A 24,809-nucleotide genomic window follows, 5' to 3' on the forward strand; every position below is an offset into this window, starting at 1 on the left:
GCATTGTGTGCCTTGTAGGAGTTCACTCACCCACAATGGTATGTTTGGTTCGGGCCTCCTGACTGCGCTGCACATCCTGCTGCTCCTTCTGTCCTGATGGGTTTGTGTGTGAAAGCCTGAAGGAATCCACAGGGGCCATGGGGTTCTGCCAGTCCACTTCTATGGAGACATCGGTCTGGCCAACAACTCGCAGGTCATCGATGGCTGAAACTTCTACATAAAAGAGAAAAAAAGAGCAAATTACCAAGTGTTAAAGAGGGGTTATGTGGTATAAATTAATAACATATTTAGATCGCCATGTTACCTTTTATTGTTTTGACATTGCCGAAAACAATGTGTTAACATTTTTTAATAAGTTTCACTTTTTTCATGCTCTGAGTCACCCTTCCCTTTGGTTTTCATGCTAAGTTATTCCTCCTTCAGAGCTGTGATATCACAACACAGTCATTTGGCATTTGGCCAGTGGCACAGGCACATTGCATAGGGTTTGCATAGGGCCTGGGAGAGATTGCTAGATTCCGCAAACATGCATGAATGACATCTAAAACTTCTTCAGACATGTTTTTTGATGAGGGAACAATGTTATACCATGGTAGAAAGCTCAAAAAAGTAGCTTTTGCATAATACCCATTCTTTAACGTTAAAACATGGGCACATACATTCTTTTTTTCTTTTCTAACTAATAAAAGCATTGAGCTTGAAGCAGATCTTTGAAGGTTAAAACTCTGCAAGATGGTGGCCTCACGCTGTGTACGCCAGATGACAGTTTCTTCTGGCTGTAAAGGAATGTTCCACTGAACCACTACTGCCTGTCTTTAAGTATTTTTGTTTTTTGCGTTAGTATATCGTGCCCCTCATTTTAGGATCTTTTAATCAAGTTACCTAACATCTGCCTCTCACCACATCTATGGTCAAGACTGCATTTAATTAAACACATTTTAGGGCCATTTCCTTGTAATTTAATCAGAATGCTATAAAACATAATAATATACTATACTCTAGTTTATTATTTACATCTACTCCCACCTTACCTACATCACTGATACCCGTTGTAACTAAGCAATGTTCTACTTTAACTTTTTTTAGTTTTTTCATTTAAGAGGAAGAGCTAACTGTAAAATATGAATGAAAATGTCAGAGGATGGCATATAAACAAAAGGAAAAGACAGATTTTGTGTTTTATCCACTGTGTATATCCCACTGGAGCTGTAAGAATTGAGAGTTTGTTAACCTTTCATTCATAAATCTTACCTAGACATCACAGTATAACCTTATTGTCATCCAAGAAAATTATTTTTGAAGTTGTTAAAACTTACTATATACATCCCACCCACAGAGTCCATGGTAACCAAACCAAACAAGTGCTGCTATTTAGTTCTTAGTCATAAAGTATTGTTAAGTTTTAGTGCAAACTTAACATGCCCCATTACAAAATATTTGGCCATATATTCCTTTAGACATGCATATTACAACTCTATACAAACCAGTTGTGGCTTCTATCTTGTCTGATTCACTCTGAACTTCTTTGATGACAGCATAGACATCGACTATGTAAGTGACCCCCGGAGTTAGACCTGTGATGAGGTGTGAGTTCTCAGTGTTGGGAATTTGAACCTGCAAAAAGACACACAAAAAGACATATTTTAGCTCCTTAATGTTTGTAACTTTTTTATTTCACAGTGTCATATGTCGTTTGTAATATCTATTGTGTATTATCTATTATCTGTCTATTTATGTTTGTTTATGTGGTTGTTTTTAATGTCTTATGGTGCACTTTGACCGTTTTACGCATGTTTTTCCAATGTGTTTTTAACTACAAATGGCAGATAAACTAACCTTAAAAAAAAACAAAAACTAAAAAACATGAACATGCCTTTTTGAGAGCCCCCTCGTCGTCTTTAGGTTGGTGAGTCAGGATGTAGTGCTCTGCTCCTCTCACGTGCTCCCACTCCACCAGCAGAGACACATCAGTCACTGTGACCAGACGTAAACCTTTTGGGCCCATCACTGTTAAGACACACCAGAAACAGGTTATGCAGTTGCAAAAGACATCTGAAAATGTATTCTCTAATTCATATTCAAGACATTTGTTATCCAGTCCATTCATTTTTGTCTGATATCCAGTATAGTAACTATACTACACTGAAGTAATGGTAGTTTTTGGCTTCAGGGATAGTATACTCATAGTTTTCCTCTACAGTAATAAAATGATAAAGTGTTGCAGAAGTATTAGGCAAAACTGACTCTTGTGAGTTTTAAGCCATGTTATAATGTTGTTACCTCATCAGAAACATACTTGGAGTTGTGTTTTGTTTCATTCACACATGTTTGAGTAACCCTTTATTATTAGTCTAGCTACATTACCAAAGCTCAGAGTGCTCTATTCCACCTTGTGATGTCATGTAGTGGTAGTTTTTTTGAAGTTAACAACATTCCCTTTTAGCTTCTTTAGAGACAGACAAATATCCAAATAACTCTAGTGAAGGTGTATGGAGTTTAAAAATATAGTGAGATAAGGACTCTGCCTAAATATGCAGAGTTTGTGTGGTAAAAGTGTGTGGATGAAACAAAACACAACTCCAGGCCTGTTTTTGTTGAGGAAACAACATTATAACATAGATCAGAAAAAAGTGCAATATGAGCCCTTTTACTAAACTCTGTACTGGTTCTTCCCAATTTCAGATGCTACAAATTGCCATACAATTTATTTGAAAATTTCTGCAATCTGTTTTTGCCATAAGCAGCACTTACTGTAAAAGGGAGAAATTTACAGTTATAGAAGAAAGTTTGCCATTATAGCTTAAGCTTGATCTGATAAGTGACAAAAATTGCTGCTTGGATGGTAGTAAAAACAATTTGGTGTAAGAAAAACAGTGTATTAAATGCAGTAATATTCACTCCAGTAGCAATCTAAACAGAAAAAAGCTGTTCTGTGGTCACCTTTTTGACATCGACAGTAACAACCTCTAACTGAGAAGATGGAAAAACATAGCTAGGGTATATGGTCTAACGGGTGTAGGGTAACGCAACATCAGCCAAAACACAGACCAGCACGCAAACAACTAGAGCACTTTGTGGCCATGACGATATGCTGCTGGTAGATTTAAAGTTAAGCACAGGTTTCCAGGGAACAGGAGAAACATGCATTATAGTGGAGGACCTGGGAAGGTATTCACATCAGCTCTAAATGCCATATCCACAAGGTCCAACCAGGAAGTCCACTGTTTTTTCTCTCTCGGAGCAGCATGGGCAGTTTTCCACCCACCAAACGCTAATATCCCCCTGATGCTACTCCAGACACGAGCATCAACAACCTCCTCTTGTCAGGCGTCTATGCGAGGAGTGGTGGGGAATAAATTAATACATAAAAAGGATTGCGTCTGTAGATGGAAATAACTGTTTGTGGAAGAAAAACAAAATAACTAGATGTTAGGAGGAAATGAAGATTATAATAATTCTGGTAAAGTAGTAGGACTTGTAGTGAATTTGAAATCAGAAGTAGAATAATCGCCCAGTGAGATAATCCTGGACAGGGTAAAAGATATACATGAATAAATACATTTACAAATAAGTTTAAGTTCTGATATAGTAATGGTAATAGACTATTTAAGTTTGAATTAATAATTAAAGAAGACCTACTGTGCCTGTGTATAATCTATGACACCAGTGGATCATTATGTAGCACATTATAAATCTAAAATAACTCAATAATGAAACAAGTCTGCGTATCACTGATTACGAAAATAAAATTGGAGAATGAAGTAAGTACAGAGCAGTGAGCATATGGCAGAGGCGGTGAAAAAGAGGATTGATCTGCAATATGGCGTCTTGAAAATAAACTATTAAAGATAGCTCAAACATGCACAAAACATTCAAAAATACAATTTCGGGTGAGTAAATTGTGAGGGCAAACAACTATAACATGGTTAAAAGCTCTCAAAAGTCGATTTTGCAGAATAGGCCTGCTTTAAATATGAAACTTAGTCAAGCAATTTATATATTTTTGGTTCAATATGATATTGAACTGAGCACAGCTTTTGCCTAGCCTGAGGTTTAACCCAGGATATATTGTACTATATGAGTGTTTAACATAAAAGGTAATGTGTAAGGCTGCAGTAATAACCACAAATCCCCTACATCTGTCTCATGTTAATAGTCCATGTCCAAAGCTACTGTGACCACTTTTAATGACCAACCTGCGTTTGATCAGTCTAGCTTTTCCAATACGGGGCCTTGTTTGCTTTATATGACTTTGGTATTTTCAGTAGAAATTCTTGCCCACACGCCATCTGCCTTTAATGTTGGGACTTTATTAGAAGTGCACTGGATGTACCAAATATAATTTTTTTCCCCCCTCACATCATCACCTGCGGAGAGGATTGACATCTATCATACAGGCGCTGAAATGGAAACTGGTCATGAAAAATAAATACAACTTAGAATGCTTTGCTTTGCTGCTATCTCTACCAGGTGCTTATTACATCTATTATTGTTACAAACTAAAATCAACACAATGTATGCTTTTTTATATCCTCCTACCCTCTCTTCTCCTCCCCTTGACACGTTGCCTGTATTGACATTGGCAAGAGTTCAGAAGCACCTACACACTGAGCAATATGGTTAAAGACAGACCAGCCACGAGCGGTTTTATAGGCAACCCACAAATCTCCACCCCTACAGATAACTTTTAATACAAAATCTTCTGGATGTCCTTGGCTGAATTTGAACTTTGACCATAGGAAAATGTTGAGCGATCCACCTAAACACAACTGTCGCAATCTCTTAGTGAACTCAGCCAAATAAAGTGCCATGCCTGGCAGCTGTTCCTCACCTTTCTGCTTGTCTGACCCCAAATTGCTGGAAAATGTGATTTTTGCAGTGCTCCCGGTGCAGGTACAGTTACAGGTGCACAGAGAAAGCAGTGTTTAAAAGCAATGGATGTGTCTTTGATGTGACATACAGAGGTCTCAGAGATGATTTGTCCGAAAGGCTGGTTATGTCTTACTGAGGTATACAGGGTCATAAGGATACCTGCTCAAATGGCAGTTACATCAAAGCTTACTTTATTCTAAACCCAGTTACAGTAAGAAGAGATGAAGCACTCAAGCCATTATTTTGAAGGCTTCGACCTGTGTTTATCTTTCCTCATACACTCACAGAAGACTTTTGACTTCAGAACAGACTTTTCAACATTGACATTTTCAACTGCGAGTTTTGCACTTTTTCAAAGTTAGTGTTTTCATGGATTTAGATAATATATGAGAGGCATAATTTAAAGGTGCAGTGCGCAACTTTTCTATTGGAAGGGCCGCTATCTACTTGTCTCCATGTAAATGTTACTGCTTTCCCTGGAATGTTCCATGGTATGGTTTTAAACGTACTTGTTTATTATTATTCATTACAGCTGTTTCTATTGCTCAAAAATACAATAATTCCTTCTGTGAATAGGGGAGACTTTCTACGATCTGAATTGTAGCGAAGTTCTATAGCCTGCTTGTCTCCCTCATGATACATAGGTTTAAAGGAATTACATTTTCATGGTGATAAGCAGGTGGCGAGCCCTCCACTAGAAATGTTAAACAGTGCAATTTCAATAAAAACATACATACAGATTATGATATAGATGACAGTTTAAGCATTTAAAAAAGGTTAGGTGTAGGCATATAGACAAAGTTTATATTTTTGTTACATAAGGCAGTTCATTTGCAGAGACAACGTCTGACAGAAAATCAAAAAACACAACTTAACTAAAAGCAATTTTTTATTTTTTTTTATTTCAATAACCTTTAAAATGTCACCATGGCTATGTGAAGATGACGATGTAAGTGGTCATTTCAGGTAGTGGCCCTCATGAAAATACTGAGCTATTATAACCCTCATGCGAGCCCTAATGGACCACTGGGGAAAGTATTGCATTTATAGGACCCAAAGCTTGTTTTAAAAAGATTGTTTTAAGTAGAGTTAAGCTAATATTTACAGTGTTGTTTACAGACGCCTTTAAAAAAGCTTCAAGTCATAGCACTGTCCCATGAGAAGTACAAAGCACAGGGCAAATTGTAGCAAGATTTGTTAAGGTAAAATTATAGCCTTTCTCTCATAAAGAGGAGAATAATACTGGGCCAAGCATTTTTCTGCCACTTGTTATTATTAAGCACCTATATAATGTGTTTAGAAGTTTAAACTAACCTTCGGAATGAGGTCACAACAGTGATTCATATGTTTTGTGGATGTTACAATAAGATGCAAACTTTTTAATCAAAAAAAGAGAGGCATTTTGTTATAATTTTATGATATGAACAACAACTTGCTTACCTAGGGAGCAGTCATCCCCGAAGAAGCCTTCATCACAGACACACTTCCCGTCCACACACTTGCCGTTGCCGATGCAGTCGTTGGGACACCTCTGGACACTGCAGTCTTCTCCGGTGAAGTGGGGGAAACACACACACTTGCCGTCCACACAATGACCCTTATCATTGCAGTTGTCGGGACAGGCCGCTTGGCTACAGTCGTGGCCAGTGTAACCCTGGAGACACACGCACTTTCCGTCCACGCAGCGCCCATTATCGTTGCAATCGTCGGGGCAGGTGGATACGGAGCAGTCAGGCCCCTCCCAGCCCGGGTCACACTGGCAGCTGCAGGAGTCGTGCTGGTACGTGCCATGGCCACTGCAGCTAGTGTCCACACCTTGAGGACCAGTGCAGCAAAGAAGAGATTACTGGTTAAGGTTTAAAGGTCCACATAAACTGGTAGAGAGTGTACCTTAAAGAATTCCTAAATTCTAAACTTTCGTAACAGATAAAATTAAGTAGATTTATACATATTTATTGTATAGATAGATAGTTTTTTATTCTTTTGCCTAAGTTGGGGAGCGACAGTAGCTCAGTTGGTGTTTGTCCACTGATCCGAAGGTAGGTGGTTCAAATCCTACTCTTGACATAAACATCACTGATAGAGCACTCAGATTCAATGACCCACAGCTTGGCAGTGTGATTCCAGTTCAGATAGATGAATGCAAGACACTTAACCCACCTCAATCTGAGCCTGAGCAGTTTTCCTTCAAGGTGGAAAACTGCTATATAAATTAATCATTTATTTGGTAAAATATCCAAAAGTCATCCTGTTCTTCCAATTATGTCTCCGAAGTCTATCACAGCCGCAAAAACACCAGCCACTTCTCCATCTCCCTTTTGCGAGACCATTGTCTAAGCCTTGGTGAGTATGGGTGGTTCCATGCAATTTGTTGATATTTGCAACACATTTTCCCCTTCTGTCTCTCTACTTTAGTTCAAATTTAGAAAGTCAATCAGTAACTATAAAAATAATTGTTGGAAAACATGTATGAGCCATTGCACCTGTAGCTTTTCCACAGCACCCCTTATCACATTGGGTCTTCAGATAGTTGACCTCCTCTTCCAGCCCATTGACTCGGTACAGCAGTGATTTGAAGCTCTCAGACTCTTCACAGTCACATTTGGGTGTCTGCAGCTTGATGTTATGTCTAAAGATGATATCATTATCTCCAGTTGTTGTCGTCCCTGATTGAAGCTCTACAACACAATGACAGAGTATTAGAATATTAGTGTAATGCTACTTTTCACAACATGTCTTTATATGTGTTTTAATGACCTGTTTTATCGTCTGTGGAGAGGGGCTCGAGTTTACAAGAGGACCCCGCGGCTGGGATGTCAATTTTATAGACATGGCTGAAGGTGACTCCCTGCTCCGGAGCGGGGGCCCCTGGGTGCTCATCCCCAAAACCACATCCTGACAAGGTGCATAGCAGAATCAACCAACACCGGACCCTCCACAAGAGACTGGTGGTCATGGCTAAAGGGCAAAACAAAAAGGGGAATGAAAACTAATTAAACAAATTAAATAAAACTGCTCAAAGTGATGCCCTAATCATTACGCATATCTACTCAGTTCTGATCCCCAATTTTTCAAATTAGACTGGCATAATAGAAGAAAACAGTAGAACTGTAGCATATTATAAGAATAAATCTATCAAGAGTGTTGAACCTGGTGAGTGAGATTGGGAGCCACATTACTGTTGATCAGCCCCAAGGCAGCTCTGCAGTAGGAGCTTACCCCCTCCAAGTGTGGAGGAGAGATGATGAAAAATGGCCCTGTGAAGTTTGGCAAATGCAAAGTGCATCTTGGGGTTCAAAACAGGTCAAAGTTGAAGTGCTATCCATACTGGTGCAGAAGCTTATGTGGTGTCTGAGGAAACTGGAGCCAAAACAGCACCAAGGTGTGGGCAGAAGTGAGTCATAGTACATCTTCTTAACATCTTGCCTTATAATTAGCACAGCAACCAGGGATAATGATGTCATGTGAACTTTTACTTTAGCCACAGTTTTCCTTGAAACCAAATGACATACTCAAACCACATTGTTTCTAACTTCTAAGCACATTTCCTCTTAAATGCTGTCTTCTACCGTAAAAGTTTAAATAGAAGCCAGCAGAACCAACTTCTTCTGAGCAGCTCCTGTGTGGTCTATATGAAGACAAAGCGTCTAAAGGAGTGAAGTGTGGATGGCCTGCTGTGACGCCTGACAACTGGAAACTCTACAGCTATAAAACATATGTACAATAAATGCACACGCAGCAAAACGAGTAACAAAAGCTGTAAGAGGAGACAGCTGAGAATGGCTCCACACAGGAATTTATTAGCATATAGTAAAGACGTCCATGTGTGAATGTACATTACAACCTGCTGTTTCGGAACAAAGTGCATTACAAGCAATGCTAAAAATGTTTAAGTTCTTGACTAAAAGATTCCATCCACTGATTCTGTCCATACAAAGATTTAACCAAAGCAATCTTCTTTTAATTTTGAATTCAGTGCCATTCTTTTAATTTTGAATTCAGTGCCATTGCTTCTGTAGAGCATTACTCCCACCACTGCTCAACAAGTTCTGCCTTTAGGAAAACAAAAACAAAACCACAAACACCACTACTCCTACACCACTGCAGAGTAAAGCTACTGGATTTGGACAAGGTAGCAGGTAACAATAGCAGCTAACACTTAAATTGTGTAGATGCAAAAATGAATGTGAATTTCAAATAATCCATCCATCCATCCATCCATTTTCTTCCGCTTATCCAAGGTTGGGTCGCGGGGGCAACAGTCTGAGGAGGGCCTCCCAGACTTCCCTCTCCACACACACGTCCTCCAGCTCTTCCAGGGGGATCCCGAGGCGTTCCCAGGCCAGCCGAGAGACATAGTCCCTCCAACGTGTCCTGGGTCTTCCCCGTGGCCTCCTCCCGGTGGGACATGCCCAGAACACCTCCCGAGGGAGGCGTCCAGGAGGCATCCGAAACAGATGCCCGAGCCACCTCAACTGGCTCCTCTCGACGTGGAGGAGCAGCGGCTCTACTCCGAGCTCCTCCCGTGTGACTGAGCTCCTCACCCTATCTCTAAGGGAGCGCCCAGCCACCCTGCGGAGGAAACTCATTTCGGCCGCTTGTATCCGCGATCTCGTCCTTTCGGTCATTACCCAGAGCTAATGACCATAGGTGAGGGTAGGAACGTAGATTGACCGGTAAATCGAGAGCTTCGCCTTTCGACTCAGCTCTCTCTTCACCACAACGGTCCGATACAGCGACCGCATCACTGCCGACGCTGCACCGATCCGCCTGTCAATCTCACGTTCCGTCCTTCCCTCACTCGTGAACAAGACCCCGAGATACTTGAACTCCTCCACTTGAGGCAAGGACTCTCCACCCACCCGGAGAGGGCAAGCCACCTTTTTCCGGTTGAGAACCATGGCCTCAGATTTGGAGGAGCTGATCTTCATCCCAGCCGCTTCACACTCGGCTGCAAACCGCCCCAGTGCACATTGCAGGTCCTGGTTCGATGAAGCCATCAGGACAACATCATCTGCGAACAGCAGAGATGAGATCCTGTGGTCCCCAAACCGGACCCCCTCCGACCCCTGACTGCGCCTAGAAATTCTGTCCATAAACACAATGAACAGAACCGGTGACAAAGGGCAGCCCTGGCGGAGTCCAACATGCACCGGGAACAGGTCTGACTTACTGCCGGCAATGCGAACACAGCTCCTGCTCCGGGCATACAGGGACCAGACAGCCCTTAGCAAAGGGCCCCGGACCCCATACTCCCAGAGCACCCCCCACAGGACACCACGAGGGACACGGTCGAATGCCTTCTCCAAGTCCACAAAGCACATGTGGACTGGTTGGGCAAACTCCCATGAACCCTCAAGCACCCGATGGAGAGTGTAGAGCTGGTCCAGTGTTCCACGGCCAGGACGAAAACCACACTGCTCCTCCTGAATCCGAGGTTCGACTATCGACCGGATTCTCCTCTCCAGTACCCTGGCATAGACCTTACCGGGAAGGCTGAGGAGTGTGATTCCCCTGTAATTGGAACACACCCTCCGGTCCCCCTTCTTATACAGAGGGACCACCACCCCGGTTTGCCAGTCCAGAGGCACTGTCCCCAACCGCCATGCGATGTTGCAAAGGCGTGTCAGCCAAGACAGCCCCACAACATCCAGAGACTTAAGGTACTCAGGACGGATCTCATCCACCCCCGGAGCCTTGCCACCAAGGAGTTTGCCAACCACCTCGGTGACTTCAGCCAGGGTGATGGATGAGTCCACCTCTGAGTCTCCAGCCTCTGCTTCCTCCTCGGAAGACGTGACGTTGGGATTGAGGAGATCCTCAAAGTATTCCTTCCACCGCCCGACAACATCCCCAGTCAAGGTCAACAGCTCTCCCCCCGCACTGTAAACAGTGTTGGTGAAGAACTGCTTTCCCCTCCTAAGGCGCCGGACGGTTTGCCAGAATTTCTTTGAGGCCGTCCGATAGTCCTCCTCCATGGCCTCCCCGAACTCCTCCCAGCTCCGAGTTTTTGCCTCTGCGACCGCACGGGCTGCAGCACGCTTGGCCCGCCGGTACCTGTCAGCTGCCTCAGGAGTCCCATGAGCCAGCAAGGCCCGATAGGACTCCTTCTTCAGCCTGACGGCATCCCTTACTTCCGGTGTCCACCACCGGGTTCGGGGATTGCCGCCTCGACAGGCATCACAGACCTTACGCCCACAGCTACGAGCGGCCGCATTGACAATGGAGGCTGAGAACATAGCCCACTCGGACTCCATGTCTCCAGCCTCCCCCGGAATCTGGGAGAAGTCCTCCCGGAGGTGTGAGTTGAAGATCCCCCTGACAGAGGGCTCTGCCAGACATTCCCAACAGACCCTCTCAATACGCTTGGGCCTGCCAGGTCCCTCCGGCTTCCTCCTCTGCCAGCGGATCCAACTCACAACCAGGTGGTGATCGGTTGACAGCTCAGCCCCTCTCTTCACCCGAGTGTCCAAGACACGCGGCCGGAGGTCAGATGACACGACAACAAAGTCGATCATCGACCTCCGACCTAGGGTGTCCTGGTGCCACGTGCACTTATGGACACCCTTGTGCTCGAACATGGTGTTTGTTATGGACAAACTGTGACTAGCACAGAAGTCCAATAACAAAACACCGCTCGGGTTCAGATTGGGGAGGCCGTTCCTCCTGATCACCCCTCTCCAGGTGTCACTGGCGTTGCCCACGTGGGCGTTGAAGTCCCCCAGTAGAACAACGGAGTTCCCAGTCGGTGCACTGTCCAGTACCCCTCCCAGGGACTCCAAGAAGGCCGGGTACTCTACACTGCTGTTCGGCCCGTAGGCCGACACCACAGTGAGAGACCTGTCCCCGACCCGAAGGCGCAGGGACACGACCCTCTCGTTCACCGGGGTAAACTCCAACACGTGGCGGCTGAGCTGTGGGGCTATAAGCAAGCCCACACCAGCTCGCCGCCGCTCCCCGTGGGCAACGCCAGAGAAATGGAGGGTCCAACCCCCTTCAAGGAGTTGGGTACCAGAGCCCAAGCTGTGCGTAGAAGTGAGCCCGACTATATCTAGCCGGTATCTCTCAACCTCCCGCACAAGCTCAGGCTCCTTCCCCCCCAGCGAGGTGACATTCCACGTCGCCACAGCCAGATGCTGTGTGTGCGGACCAGGCCGTCGGGACACCCGTTCCCGACCGCCGCCCAGTCCTCTATGCACCCGACCCCTATGAACCCCTCTGCGGGTGGTGAGCCCACAGGAGGGTGGACCCACGTCGTCCTTTCGGGCTGAGCCCGGCCGGGCCCCGTGGGCAAAGGCCCGGCCACCAGGCGCTCGCATTCGAGCCCCAACCCCAGGCCTGGCTCCAGGGTGGGGCCCCGGCTGCGCCATACCGGGCAACGTCACGGTCCTCGATATTAAACTGTTCATGTGGGTTTTATGAACTGCTCTTAGTCTGCCCCGTCACCTAGGATCTGTTTGCCATGGGAGACCCTACCAGGGGCATGAAGCCCCGGGCAACATAGCTCCTAGGATCATTCGGGTACGCAAACTCCCCCACCACGGTAAGGTGGCAGTTCGGGGGGGAGTTCAAATAATCCAAATGATATAAATATGTGATAAGTATATGATAAATAGGTAAGCATATAAGAATGGAAGGAAACAAAGCACAATATATACATTTTGCTGAGGGAAAACATTATAACATAGTTAAAAGTAAAAAATGAATCAATAATGCATACATTTTAAATTGTCAAAGTGCCTAAATGTGCACTTTGTCAGATTTAGCCTAGAACCTGCGCTTGCTCCGCTTTAGCAGCTATTGCTCTGATTGGTTTGAAATGCATGTTTCTGACATCACATTTTGGGCAGGGTTAGGCCAATATTCAAGAAGTGATGTGGAAGAAAAAAACTTTTTTGGCATTTCGCACCAATGAGCACAGGCCATTGAAAACAACACAACGCCATCTTGGGTTCATCTTCCAGATCTTATTATATTTCTATGTGCATAATACAGGGTGCATTCACTATTATTACATCAAAATGGGAACTAAACCAGGGCTAGAGCAGGCCCAAACTTAATGTGTGTGAATGCACTCATAAAATAGCTTTTATTTATTTCGCCCCTGTCTTCAAGGCCACAGACTTAAGCAACCTTGAAATGACACTTTTTATGGCAATCATGAAACACCAACATACTATTATTCCCAATAGAGCATCAAAAAGTGAAGAAGATGGAGATCGCAGGACAACACGAAATGAGAAACAGACACCAAAAGCCCAGCAGACTCAGAGCAGTAATCAGAACATTAACATGTCAACAGGTGGCCTCTAAATCTGCCAATCCTTCAGGCCCCATAACAATAATGTTATCACAATAGCAGGGATCGGAAAACTGCTTTTTTAGAATGTAGATGAAAGATTTGCTGCCAGTTTGGTGGATAAGTGGGGTTTATAAATAATTGCGTCTGATGTGTGAAATAACACCATTTTAAGAAGTCCAAACCCAGAAATGCATGAACTTGCTTGCAGATGACTGATCTTTGAGGTTAGCAAATCCCTAACAAGAAGTCCAAGCTCTGAGATCACTCGCAACAATTTAATTTAATGACATGAGCTTCTCTACTTAACATAAGGTTTTATCAATGGCCAGAAGTTATGATTCAGAGATGATGTAAAAGATAAAAAATTATCATACGCATCTCATTGGACTGAAGAAAGATGGAGTCTGGTATATGGGTGACAGATGACTTGGATGCATCATTAACGGTGGTGAATGGTACCCAGTACTGGCACACAGAGATGCTTAACAAGCATGTTTATAGCTCCCTGTCAAGGTTTTTATTCAACACTCGCTGTTTTGAGAAGCAATTCCGTATTTCTCTTGGAGGAGGTCAGGCCAAGAGTTTCCAAGCATATCGGGAACGCTGCTGCTACCGTCCCAGCATGGGATAGACCAGACAGATGGTGGGATTAATGGACAGAGGAAATGGGCTATGGAGGGGAACGTGAAGTGCAAGACAGCGGGAAAATGTATGGATAATAACATGTGAGGAGACCGGGATGTATGGAAAGATGAATACTGTATAAGTGAACTAGGGAGGAATAACTCTTTAAGCACTCAACCGAAATTATTACATTTTTAGATTTATGTAGTGGATAAGCCCAAACTATTAAAAATGTATGGATGATACTGACTTTCAGCATCATTCTTCAGTCTTCAGTCTCAGTTTAGCAAAAGTTAAACCCCTAATTTTGCACTTTATATATAAACTTGCTACACTGTTTAAATAATATGGTGTAATAACAGGTAGTAAAATGATTATTAATTGTAATGATAAATCTTAATTTATAGTGCACTTTTAAAAACAAGGTTTTCAAAGTGCTGTGCATTCAGCAAAGAACAACAATACAAAAAAAAAAGCATAAAAATAGCATACTGGAAGCATTCAAAAAGAGAATGAAGCAATCAAGGGTCAATTAACAGAATAATCACAATAGGTTCAAACGATTCAATTAATTATAATAAATGCATTAATTAATAAATTAAAATAAAAATACATTACATTGTAAAACTTGTAATGTTTTACGATCCCTATTGGCACATAAGGTACATTTATTTTGGAGTCTACACTGTACTGATCAAAGTGTAAAGCAGGAAAACCCATCACTTCAGGATCCCCACATCAAGATAGTATTACAACGTCCTATGACACTTAAGTAGAATCCAGTATGTCCATAAACACAGTTAAAAATTCCTTCTCAACAATAACTGCTGTGTGTCTGGACCCTGCTATGTCAATGGGCCAATGAAATGTTTGTGGACAACCTGTAATGACTGTATTCTCGGTTTTAAAAGGCAGGGGCACATTGTACCCATGTGTCTATGCAGCTCCTTTAAGGAACACTTGCTTCTTGTTTATGGGTGGAATGTTGCCACAATTAATGGGCGCTTATACATTCAGTCAGCTTTCACTAGACAGCTGTGGCGGATGCATATAACTCCTTAAGAAGAAATAAAATGGCTAAAGGTCCTATATTAACCAACATTGACTCTTGTGAGCTTTAAGTCATGTTCGAATGTTGTTTCCTCCTCAAAAACATACCTGGAGTTGTGTTTTGTTCCATTCACACACATTGGAGTGAACAAGCTCAAATGCTCTGCTCCACCTTGTGATGTCACCTTTTATCTTTTATTCGATAGATATTGGAATTTCAAGGGCTGAACATATCCAAATTATTCCAGTCAAGTTGTATGGAGTTTAAAAACATAGCAGAGCACTGTATTACCACATGAAAACACAAGGTGGATTTTTTTCTGTTTAAGAGAAGAACTCAGCCTAAATATATAGGACTCATGTGTTAAACATGTGTGAATGAAACAAACCACTACTCCAGGTACATTTATGATGAATATACAACATTATAATATAGATCAGAAAATAGTGTATTATGGGCCTGTTAATGTAAAATGGTTCAAAGTAGCACACTTAGGCAGAAGACTTTGTCAGACTGCGTTCATCCATCCTCTCGTCTCCAGAGGGCTATTAGGCTTCAAACAAAAGGCCGACTGTTTTCTTCAAGTTTCAACTCAAAAGCAAATCTCAGTGGAAAACAGCAACAAAGCAGAGGACGGGAAAGGGAGTCAGTAAAGAAAACAAAGATGAGATATAGGAGAGTGGGTTTATGCATGGCCTCAATAGTAAATTTTCACCTCAGCTGACCATTGTATCGCTGATGGAGGAAGTTAAGTCCGATAACATGAGTGCTTTGCCATGTCTTACCAGATTTTAAAAGCAGGAAGATACTTTAGACATGTTTTAGAAAAAAATGCTGCTTTTTTTTTTTTTTTTTTTTGAAAGGATTACCAAACTACAGTCCATCGCCCACTGCTGTTCTCTTCAGAGAGTTTTCAATGTGTCTCAACTCGCCAAACCCATTAAGGAACAATAAACATTTAAAAAGAATGAATTAGATCTCGGTAAACAAACATCAATGATTCAAATGCTGTTCTCAACATTTCTTAAATACTAGATGAATAAAAACACCAACATTAATACCAATCAAGAAAAACAAGAATGCACAATAGCCTGCCCTGTCATTGTAATTAAGGGTAGTTTAATACATTGACCTCAATGTATCTTTTCACAGCAAATACCAACTCTCAAAGTACAAGGACTTTCAGGCAGTATTTAGTGACCTCAAATTAGTGTAAATCTGAACAATCCCAGGTGCAAACTAAGGAATAAAGTAATGATTAACCCAGAAAATATTTTACCAAATAAGGAGAAAAGCAGGACCAAAGCCAATATCATAAGCTAATAATAAGCTAAGAAAACATGGATTCAGCTGCTCTTCAAAACATCAAACTGAAACTAAGTGCAGGATTATACTGGAATGGAAGGGATTTTATTAGAGCAGATTTGAAAGCAAACAAGTTATTTTTATTTTATCTCTGGTCATCTCAGTTAGTCCTATATGTATCACAACACTACTGTTAATCTGTACAACTGTTTGAAGAGTTTGACCTCAACCAAACTGAATGAAAGAACGCAAAAGACATGAGTCTGAAACACATTCTAACTGTTAAAATATGAATAGATCAATACATTCTTGTCATAAGATTAAAAGGAGCCAACAGTGTGAAATCAAGGAGAGATGTTGATGTAATTTTATCTAACCTACAGTGTTTAAATAACAAAACTCCCCTGCACCAAACATAATTAACTGAAATCTTTAAGTCACATTTTGAAAAGATTTATAATTTTCTTTATATCAGATTTGTAAGGTTTCCATCATCTTAGTAGTCACGTTATGCAACCACAGCCACCCACTCTCTGTCCCTCCCTCCCTCTCTCTGTCTTTCCCTCTCTCTCACTCTTCCTGTGTGTGTGCTGTTTGGCATGGCAATGGGCCCACATCTGCAGCTCATTTCACCACGACTTCTGTGGAGTTCCCTGGCCAGCACAGTAGCATTAAAGGTAAATCTAGTGGATCAACGCTATGTGTGAATACCTGTCACCCCACAAGACCCTTCATCAATATTTATGCACAAATATGAAATGTTAGGGTCACAATTCTATCAAAGTATTACTAGGGAAGCACAGATTCTAGTAGCAAGTATTGGGCAGAAAAAAATGCCAAATGGGTATCAGCTCAGCCTATAAAGCAGGAGCATCCAAACTATTGCCCGTGGGCCAAATGTGGCCCTTGGACCAGTTTTTATTGGCCCACGAGCCTTCTGCTGAAGTGGCCCAATTGATCATAGACATTCATTTTAACGGCAAATTTACGGAATTCTACCACTATAACCTCAATAACACCACACTGCAGTGTGATACAGATGTTCTAAGACTGTTCTAAGATTTTTATTAAAGGTGTGGTTTCTCATCCATCTGACTAATCCACTGTATTGACCATCTATCTGTGTAAAAAGTTTATGTATTGACCATTTTATGTGGTTACTAAAAGTATAAAAACATTACATAAGTCATTTGGATCTGATTTTTTATACTCAAATTATGTTGAATGTTGTTATGTGAAACTAAATGCTATTTCAGCCTCTGCACTGATACTGATTGATATCAGATATACACAGATACTTAAAGCTGTATTGATATTGATATTAGAACTGAAAAGGTGGATCGGTGCATCTCTAGTCATTACTAGTATGGCATTTCTATTTAAATGTTAAAATATTAAAATGTGCTACTCAGAATAGCTCCTCCAATCTCCTCCAAGTAATACTAAAAAGTAAAAGTTACTTGCTTAAGTTACACATCTGACAGACTTCACATTTCCAGTAATATTTCAACAGTGCACAATGAAAACACTTCACAAACGTTCTGTGGTTTTGTGAAGGTAGAACAGCATGTGATATTGAGCCTCTCTGTTCTGCACATCATTCACACTTGACAGCCATTTCCACATTTTCTTTCCCCCATATCAGACCCTTTCAAATAATAATAAAATCTGCTTTATTCATCGACTACAATCTGAACCCGGGACTCCCACTGGTTTTTCATTTGCCATATAATACAAACTTATGGCAGCAATGGCGTGACTTTTGATAAAGTCCAGGTGTCAAAACTGGAAGTGATGGAATGCAGAGGTGGTGAGAGATGGAGATTATGAAGAGTGAGATTGGGAAGAGAAAGCACAATATACAGTATTGATTAAGATTCTAAAAAGAAAATAAGTTAATTACATTACAACTTGGAGAGCAACTACCCCATGCTGTACAGTTCCCATTCTTCAACACAACATTGTTCTCTATGATAAATGTTCTTTCCATTAAGCTATAAAATCTGTCTCAGAGTTGTAAAAAAAATGTTACTATAGATCTATAAACTGTCATTTCAGTACCATTTGAGACATCATGGCTCCAGTGAAACAAAACTCTTGAAATGATTTTAAAAGCCATACTATCAAGTCATTTTGTCTTTATTTACTACTTACTAATACTTATTACTACTATTATGACTATACTACTACAGCCTACTTCTACTACAACACGAAGAAGTACCACAACAAGGACCCTTTCAGTAACCAACTAACCTAAAAAAAAAAAAACTTTCTGCACTATTAATTTATTTAAAAAATTACAAAAAACATTGTAGTTAATACCCAAAATAATTAACAATTAATTGGTTATTTTAAAACCTCTAAATTTATCATAGTGAAATAACTTCTGATGATAAAGTTTTCATACCCTTGAGCCGTGCTGAACTGTTGCCAAAGGACTGGACTCCACTGGACCACCTGTTGACCTCCTCCCTGACTGCTCTCTGTCAGACTCTGAGTGCCTATGTGAGCAGGGCTGTCCCGGTGCCTATGGGCCATGGGCAGGTCGTCTGGGAGGGTCCCGTCTCCTCCCCCTGCCCCTCTGCACTCTGCAGTGAAACAAGAGGTAAGCCTGTAAATGACACTTTCTCTCACTGGACATAATTACTAATGTGGATTCTGTACTGAGGAAGTGGGTAGGGTATTTCTTTTTGCTTATGTTTTAGCCAAAAAGTACAGTAACAGAACACAATAGCACTTATTAAAATATCAGTGAATTAATGATGTCCTTCAAATCTGCTTTAAAACAAAACAGATGTATCAACCAAGTATAGGTGGGCTGGATTTCATATATACATAAATGTCCTAATATAATTATAGTTCATGAGGTGTTCAATAAAACTAGTCTAAAGTAAACTATAGTGTTAGCAGGCTTTTTTACTAAACTGAAACAGAATATTTTGTTGTTTGCAAAGGACAACATATTCCCTAATTTAGTGCAGAACTTTCATCTTGCAGGCAGCCCTTCACAAAATCCTTCACAGTCACTTTAAAATTTTGTGTTTTCTATTTTTCCACTATTACTGAAAACTGCAAATATGTATGTTTATAGTTTGAGTGTGTACTAAAAGCATGGTTGCAATTCTGGTAAGTGGCAAGAATAGAGTAAGTATCGTGCTTTCCATCATCCTAAAAAATAACATATTTCAGATCTATATTTTTTGTGAGTGTTTTGGATGAGTGGCACTTAAAAGTCTTGATTCAGTTTGCACTCATGCCTCTGAAACACTCTCACTTACTGCTGTCAAAACACACCACTTTGACTCTCAGCAAAACAAGCTGTTCACACTTTCAAACAAATAAACCCCAATAAATGCATGATACTTTACCAGTCTTGTTTTTGAAAATCACTTTGGTTTCTCTTCAGTCAAAATACCCAGTTAACATACCGTAGCATCATCCATCTCTCAGGGTTGAAGTCAGAATGTTAAGGGGTCAAGGTTGGTAGCTAGTTTACGGCTGCTTCTATCTAAATATATAACTATGGTGTCACTTTTCAGTGGGACAGCAGGAGGCAGGATTGTTCAGGTGAAATTCAAGAAGCACCATAGTTTGTGTTTTTGTTTACTCTATAAAAAGAATACTTTTGTTGAACTACTAAATACAAAAATATAAATGCATGTTGGGTGAACGTTTCTCAACCAAGGACACAGTGACATAGGGGAAACCAAGATATGATTTGAAATAATGTTACAGTACTTTAAGTTTAATTAATCCCAACTCAATGCACCTTAGAACAAACAAATTTGTACTAAATCAAAAGCAAATATTTGTTTTGAGATCTTAAGAAGAGAAGAGATAAAATTAGGATCTAATTTCCTCTCTTTATCTCTCTCTGATTGTGACTAGTCTGTATAGTTCTTATAATAAGCTTGATTTCAGTAATATTTGTACCCACTTATTTCCATTATCACAAAGAATTGAATCTGGGGCACATTCAATTACACTATGGCTTATACCTAGAGAAAAGGCACTGGGATAAAGAAGGTTAGGTGATATAAATGTATGAAATTGAAAAGTAATTGGGTCAGTGCTGAATTTTATAATATACAGTTTATGAAATGTCTGCTTTGATGGTATTTATGATTTTAACATGCAGTTCCGTTGCTGTCTGGCTGTTCATTCAATGTATTGACAGAAATGTTGTGATATGATTAAAATCAGCAAATACTATATGTCCTTGATCAAATATCTCTCCATTATTGAACCATGAACACCTCCAATGAAAGTTGTAAGTCTGAGTATTGCAGATATATTGATAAAGTGCCTCTTTACAGCACAGTGAGAATATGTAAGCCATGTTCTTAGACCTCATGTATTTAGGCCCGTCATGATAACAAATTCTGAAGAACGATACAGAGATCTACTGCGATAAACAATGATACTGAAACTACTTTATGCCACTGACACAATAACAATCATGCAACATTATTCCAGTAATCTATTATTTAAAAAGACAGAATCATTAAAATAAATAACAGAATGAACCAATAATTAGCCACAGAAGTTGGTTATTCTATCCACTATAGCTCAAATCTTGTAATATTACAACAAAAAATACCCCAAATCTCTTCACTTTCACAAAGAAATTGCACACACGATAAATATTGAGTCCAAAATTATAGAGTTCCAGTTTTCCTGTATAGAATGATGGGCAGTATAGCAATTATCGTGACAGGCCTATACATCTATTGCTTCTTTGCCATTGTCATTGTCTCTTTGTTTAAGCCCCACAATAACAGAGCCAAAATAGAGCAGCCTGGACAATTCACAGGGGGTACAATTTTATAAAGTCTCATAGAAATAATATTCATGACTGTTCTTTGACATAGGACTTAGGGAACGTGATCTTAAAATATAGTTTATGCTATTCTTAAGTCTCCAGTGGATAACAGCTTTAGTCAGAAACCCGGTGGGATTATTGTCTTTTATGGATAATAACTGGAGAATCATGGCTTGTGTGGTGTGAATTTTGTTCATATTGTTTTAAATGTGAAACTGACACAGGCCTCACAGGAGTTGTCTGAGCCAAAATGGTAGACTAGTGTAATTTGTTGCCTGATGGATGAATAATTTCCCATCATACTACAATGACAACACAAAAGACACACAAAAACATTATGAGCTACAGCAAATGTAACAAATGGTACAAAGAAACTCAACCAAACTGCCCTATTTCAAGTCTACACTTCACACTGTGGAGATGTACATATTTGTTAGGAATCTCGCCAGCAACACCAAAAACTGACTGACTTGCCCCTATGGTACTAAAGATTTCTCTTTTACTGCATGCTAAAGCAAAGAAAAAAACGAATTTATTGTACTCTTTCTCAACTTGAGTTACAACTCTTTCTTATTATCTTATTTCTACATGCAGCCAAGATAAATACTCCACCTCCCAAGGCCTATATATTTCTAGTTAAAACAACCATGAAATTTCAGCAAAGTGTGCTACTAGAAAGAATTTTGGCAGATTTCTTTCATATCTTACATTTAAACACATGATGATAAGGCCATAGCCAAAAACAGGCCACTTCTACTGCATCTGTGACTGTTAATTTAACCAATAAGTGATTTCATTGAGCTGCCTTTACTATCAATATCACACTCTACATTGCTACTGCTATGTCTACTCATTGGTGGAAGAAGTACTCAAATTTGTACAGATATGGGAGCAAAAAAAATCTTGGCTGCAAGTAAAAGTATCACCTGAAAAATCGATTAAAGTAAGAGTATTAAAGTACCAGTTTTAAAATGTACGTTAGAGAGTAAAACATAAATCACACAAATTTTGAGATCTAATAAAGCTTCAAGTGTACAGATTTTGATAAAGAATTGTGCTGATAGAAACAACTGAGGAGTTTTTATTTGTATATTTTTGTTTGGTCCAATAATGAACTTGATAAAAAGCATAACCCTTCAGCCTTTTTAGTAGGTCTCTTACTTTTCAATCAAAAAAAGAAAAATTAAAGATATCTTCTCTCAAATGTAGTGAAGAAAAAGTTAAAGGGATCCACTATATAATCTACTTAAGTAAAGTACAGTATTTTACTACTTACTTTGTTACATTCCACCACTGTATCTGCTACTTTTTACTGTTACTGGAACCTATCACTATAATACTGTTGCCTTCCCTGCTACTAAAACTTCTTCTTGGCATGTTGAAGTAGAAATGTTACACGTTATTATGGATTCATTCATTACTTTATACCCTGACTATATGCAGGAGCTACATTACGTCAATTAAGCTTAACTCTGAGCTGGAGTGTGTTGAAACATATGGTATACTTAATCTTTACAAAGTGGCTTTAGGGGGCAGGCCAAACTTCACTGATTGCCGTTTCCTTGTAAATCTGGGAACTGTTGATTTTAAAAGCTGATGTGACGTGAACAGGAGCTACACAGTCTGGTGTGGAATGAGAAGTGACAGGCCTATCCAAACAGCGCTTGTGAATTCAGCCTAGGAAATCAGTTTAAGGCATGTGTTGTCTGCAGGTCATTAGGTTACATCATTATAGCTTCTATCTTAGGTTAGTGGCATAATGTTTACAAAACTAGCAAAATCTGATTAGACAACGCTTCTGTGCTGCATTTTGCATCATACTAAAAATGTCTGGTAGGTTGTTTTGTTTGGTCTTTCTCCCATGTGTGACTTTGGTGGATGCTGAATCAGATTAGAGGGACACAGTGCAGATAAAGTCTAACTCGTTTAAGGAAAAATAAACTAATGCCATATGGAAGTTTGATGGTACAAGACACTTTCAAGGTCCTGTGTGTCTTTGATGCCTTTGCCACATTATACACACAGCAGTTCTCTTGTGGGCGGTGGGGAGTTAAAGCTGTCTCTTGTCCCTGGAGCTCACCGCAATTAGACTTTATGTCTTGTTAACCACATGGTCACAAACTGTATGCCCTATAAGAAGAATATACTTAAAGGAAGATGACCTTGTGATTAAGAAACTGTTCTTATTTTAACCAGGTAGTTGTTTGAGTCACTTAGCTCTTAAAGGGCCTATATTAGTCTACTTTCTGATCAATGTCATAATGTTGTTTCATCACTAGAAACAAACTTGGAGTTGTGTTTTGTTTAACACACAAATTCTGCATATTTTGGCTGAGTTCTTCTCTCATACAGAAAATCTGTTCCACCTTGAGATGTCATATTGCAATACAGAAAGTGCTCCACGGTGTTTTAAACCCCATACACCTTCACCAGAATCATTTAAATAATTCCAGCCCTGGAATTGCCTATATCTACTAAACTAAAGTTAAAAGATAGCCGTTAGCAATTGAAAACTAAGGCTTCATGACGTCACAAGGTGGAACAAAGCATTTTGAGCTTTGGAGATGTAGACAGACTAAAGGGTTACTCAAACACGTGTAAATGAAACAAAACACAACTCTGGGTATGTTTTTGGTGAGGTAACAGCATTATAACATAGCTCACAAGAGTCAATTTTGCATAATAAAGGCCACTTAAAGCTCTTAATGGCCTTGCTCCTCCTTATTTGTTACCTGTCTGTTCCAAACTCAAACAGGGCTTTAAGATCAGTGAACCAACTCTAAGTCCAGGCTCCAGGCTTATCTATTCAGACTGGCTTTCAGCACTCAATAATGCTGTGACAGTTCACACAATTTGTTTTATTTCATTGTTTAATGTTTTACATATTTTTATACTGTTTATTTGATTGGAAAGCACTTTGGTCATCTTGAGTGTTGTAAAGGGCTCTATAAATAGAGACTGATTGATTGACCAAACCAGCAACAACTTCCTTCGTGCAATGTGTCTTAAGCAAGTTGCATTATTTTGAATAGCAGTAGAGTAAAGTAGTTTCAGATGAACAGCTGTTTCAGAGCTTCCAGTCTGATACAGATACCAGTCCTAATGTCATGTGACCTCATCACTAAAGGTCATGACCTCCAGTGCACAATCCGACATCACTAGCACCTACTGCTACTGCATTTTCATATTAAAGGTTGTATAGAGGATTTTCCAAGGAACGAGAAATCCAGCGACTGTTTGTCCTTTTTCAAATGTTGCGCATGCGTGAAACCAACCCCCCTCCCCTACAGTTCCCTACGTAGAAACGCCTCCTCCCGCCTCCTCGTTACGCCAGAAACAGGTTTGTTTACAGCCGGTGCGCTGCACATGACTTGTAAACAACTAACTACAGTGTTGGTTAGGCAAGGCGGAGAAGTGAGGAGCGGGGGGAGCGGGTATGCGGACATTTCGTGCGCAGGACGAGAAGTAAGGAGCAGGAAGAAGAGCGGAGCAGGGAGCAGGGAGAGGAGAGAGGAGAGGGGAGCGGTGCGCGGAGATTCCGTGCCCGGAGAAGTGAGGAGCAGGGGGAAGAGCGGATCGGGCAGCGGGGAGAGGAGCAGGAAAGGGGTGCAGAGAAGGTTGCGTGGAGATTTAGTGCGAATGAACTAGCTACAACACGCAGCAGCAAGCGGACTCTTTCTTTGCATTGAAAATTACGTTTTCAGACATAGGATATCGCTTTCGTGTCCTGAAAAACGTTTGACTAGCTCTTGGAAATAAAGTACGTTTTCATAATAAGCAGAAGTGACCTGTCCAGGAGTAATTTGGCGACCAATGCGTCAGTCTTTAGACCC

General features: G+C 40.7%; 1 protein-coding gene across 1 annotated transcript in view; it reads right to left on the minus strand.

Moving 5' to 3' along the window:
* tnn (tenascin N) overlaps positions 1–18,696 on the minus strand; it is a 32,277-nt gene extending 13,581 nt beyond the window's left edge. Inside the window, exons 1-7 of the mRNA XM_055151738.1 lie at positions 18,562–18,696; positions 7,630–7,830; positions 7,356–7,550; positions 6,313–6,687; positions 1,874–2,007; positions 1,485–1,614; positions 31–213 (exon numbers count right to left, since the gene is read on the minus strand). Coding sequence (XP_055007713.1) covers positions 31–213; positions 1,485–1,614; positions 1,874–2,007; positions 6,313–6,687; positions 7,356–7,550; positions 7,630–7,828 — 1,216 coding nt within the window. The 5' untranslated portion in view covers positions 7,829–7,830; positions 18,562–18,696. The remainder of the gene's footprint in view (positions 1–30; positions 214–1,484; positions 1,615–1,873; positions 2,008–6,312; positions 6,688–7,355; positions 7,551–7,629; positions 7,831–18,561) is intronic.
* Positions 18,697–24,809: the final 6,113 nt, after the last annotated feature.

Source organism: Boleophthalmus pectinirostris, unplaced genomic scaffold (assembly GCF_026225935.1).
Source record: "Boleophthalmus pectinirostris isolate CB_2022bp ecotype Guang Dong unplaced genomic scaffold, ASM2622593v1 HiC_scaffold_16, whole genome shotgun sequence".
In the NCBI taxonomy this organism is placed as follows: Eukaryota; Metazoa; Chordata; class Actinopteri; order Gobiiformes; family Gobiidae; genus Boleophthalmus; species Boleophthalmus pectinirostris.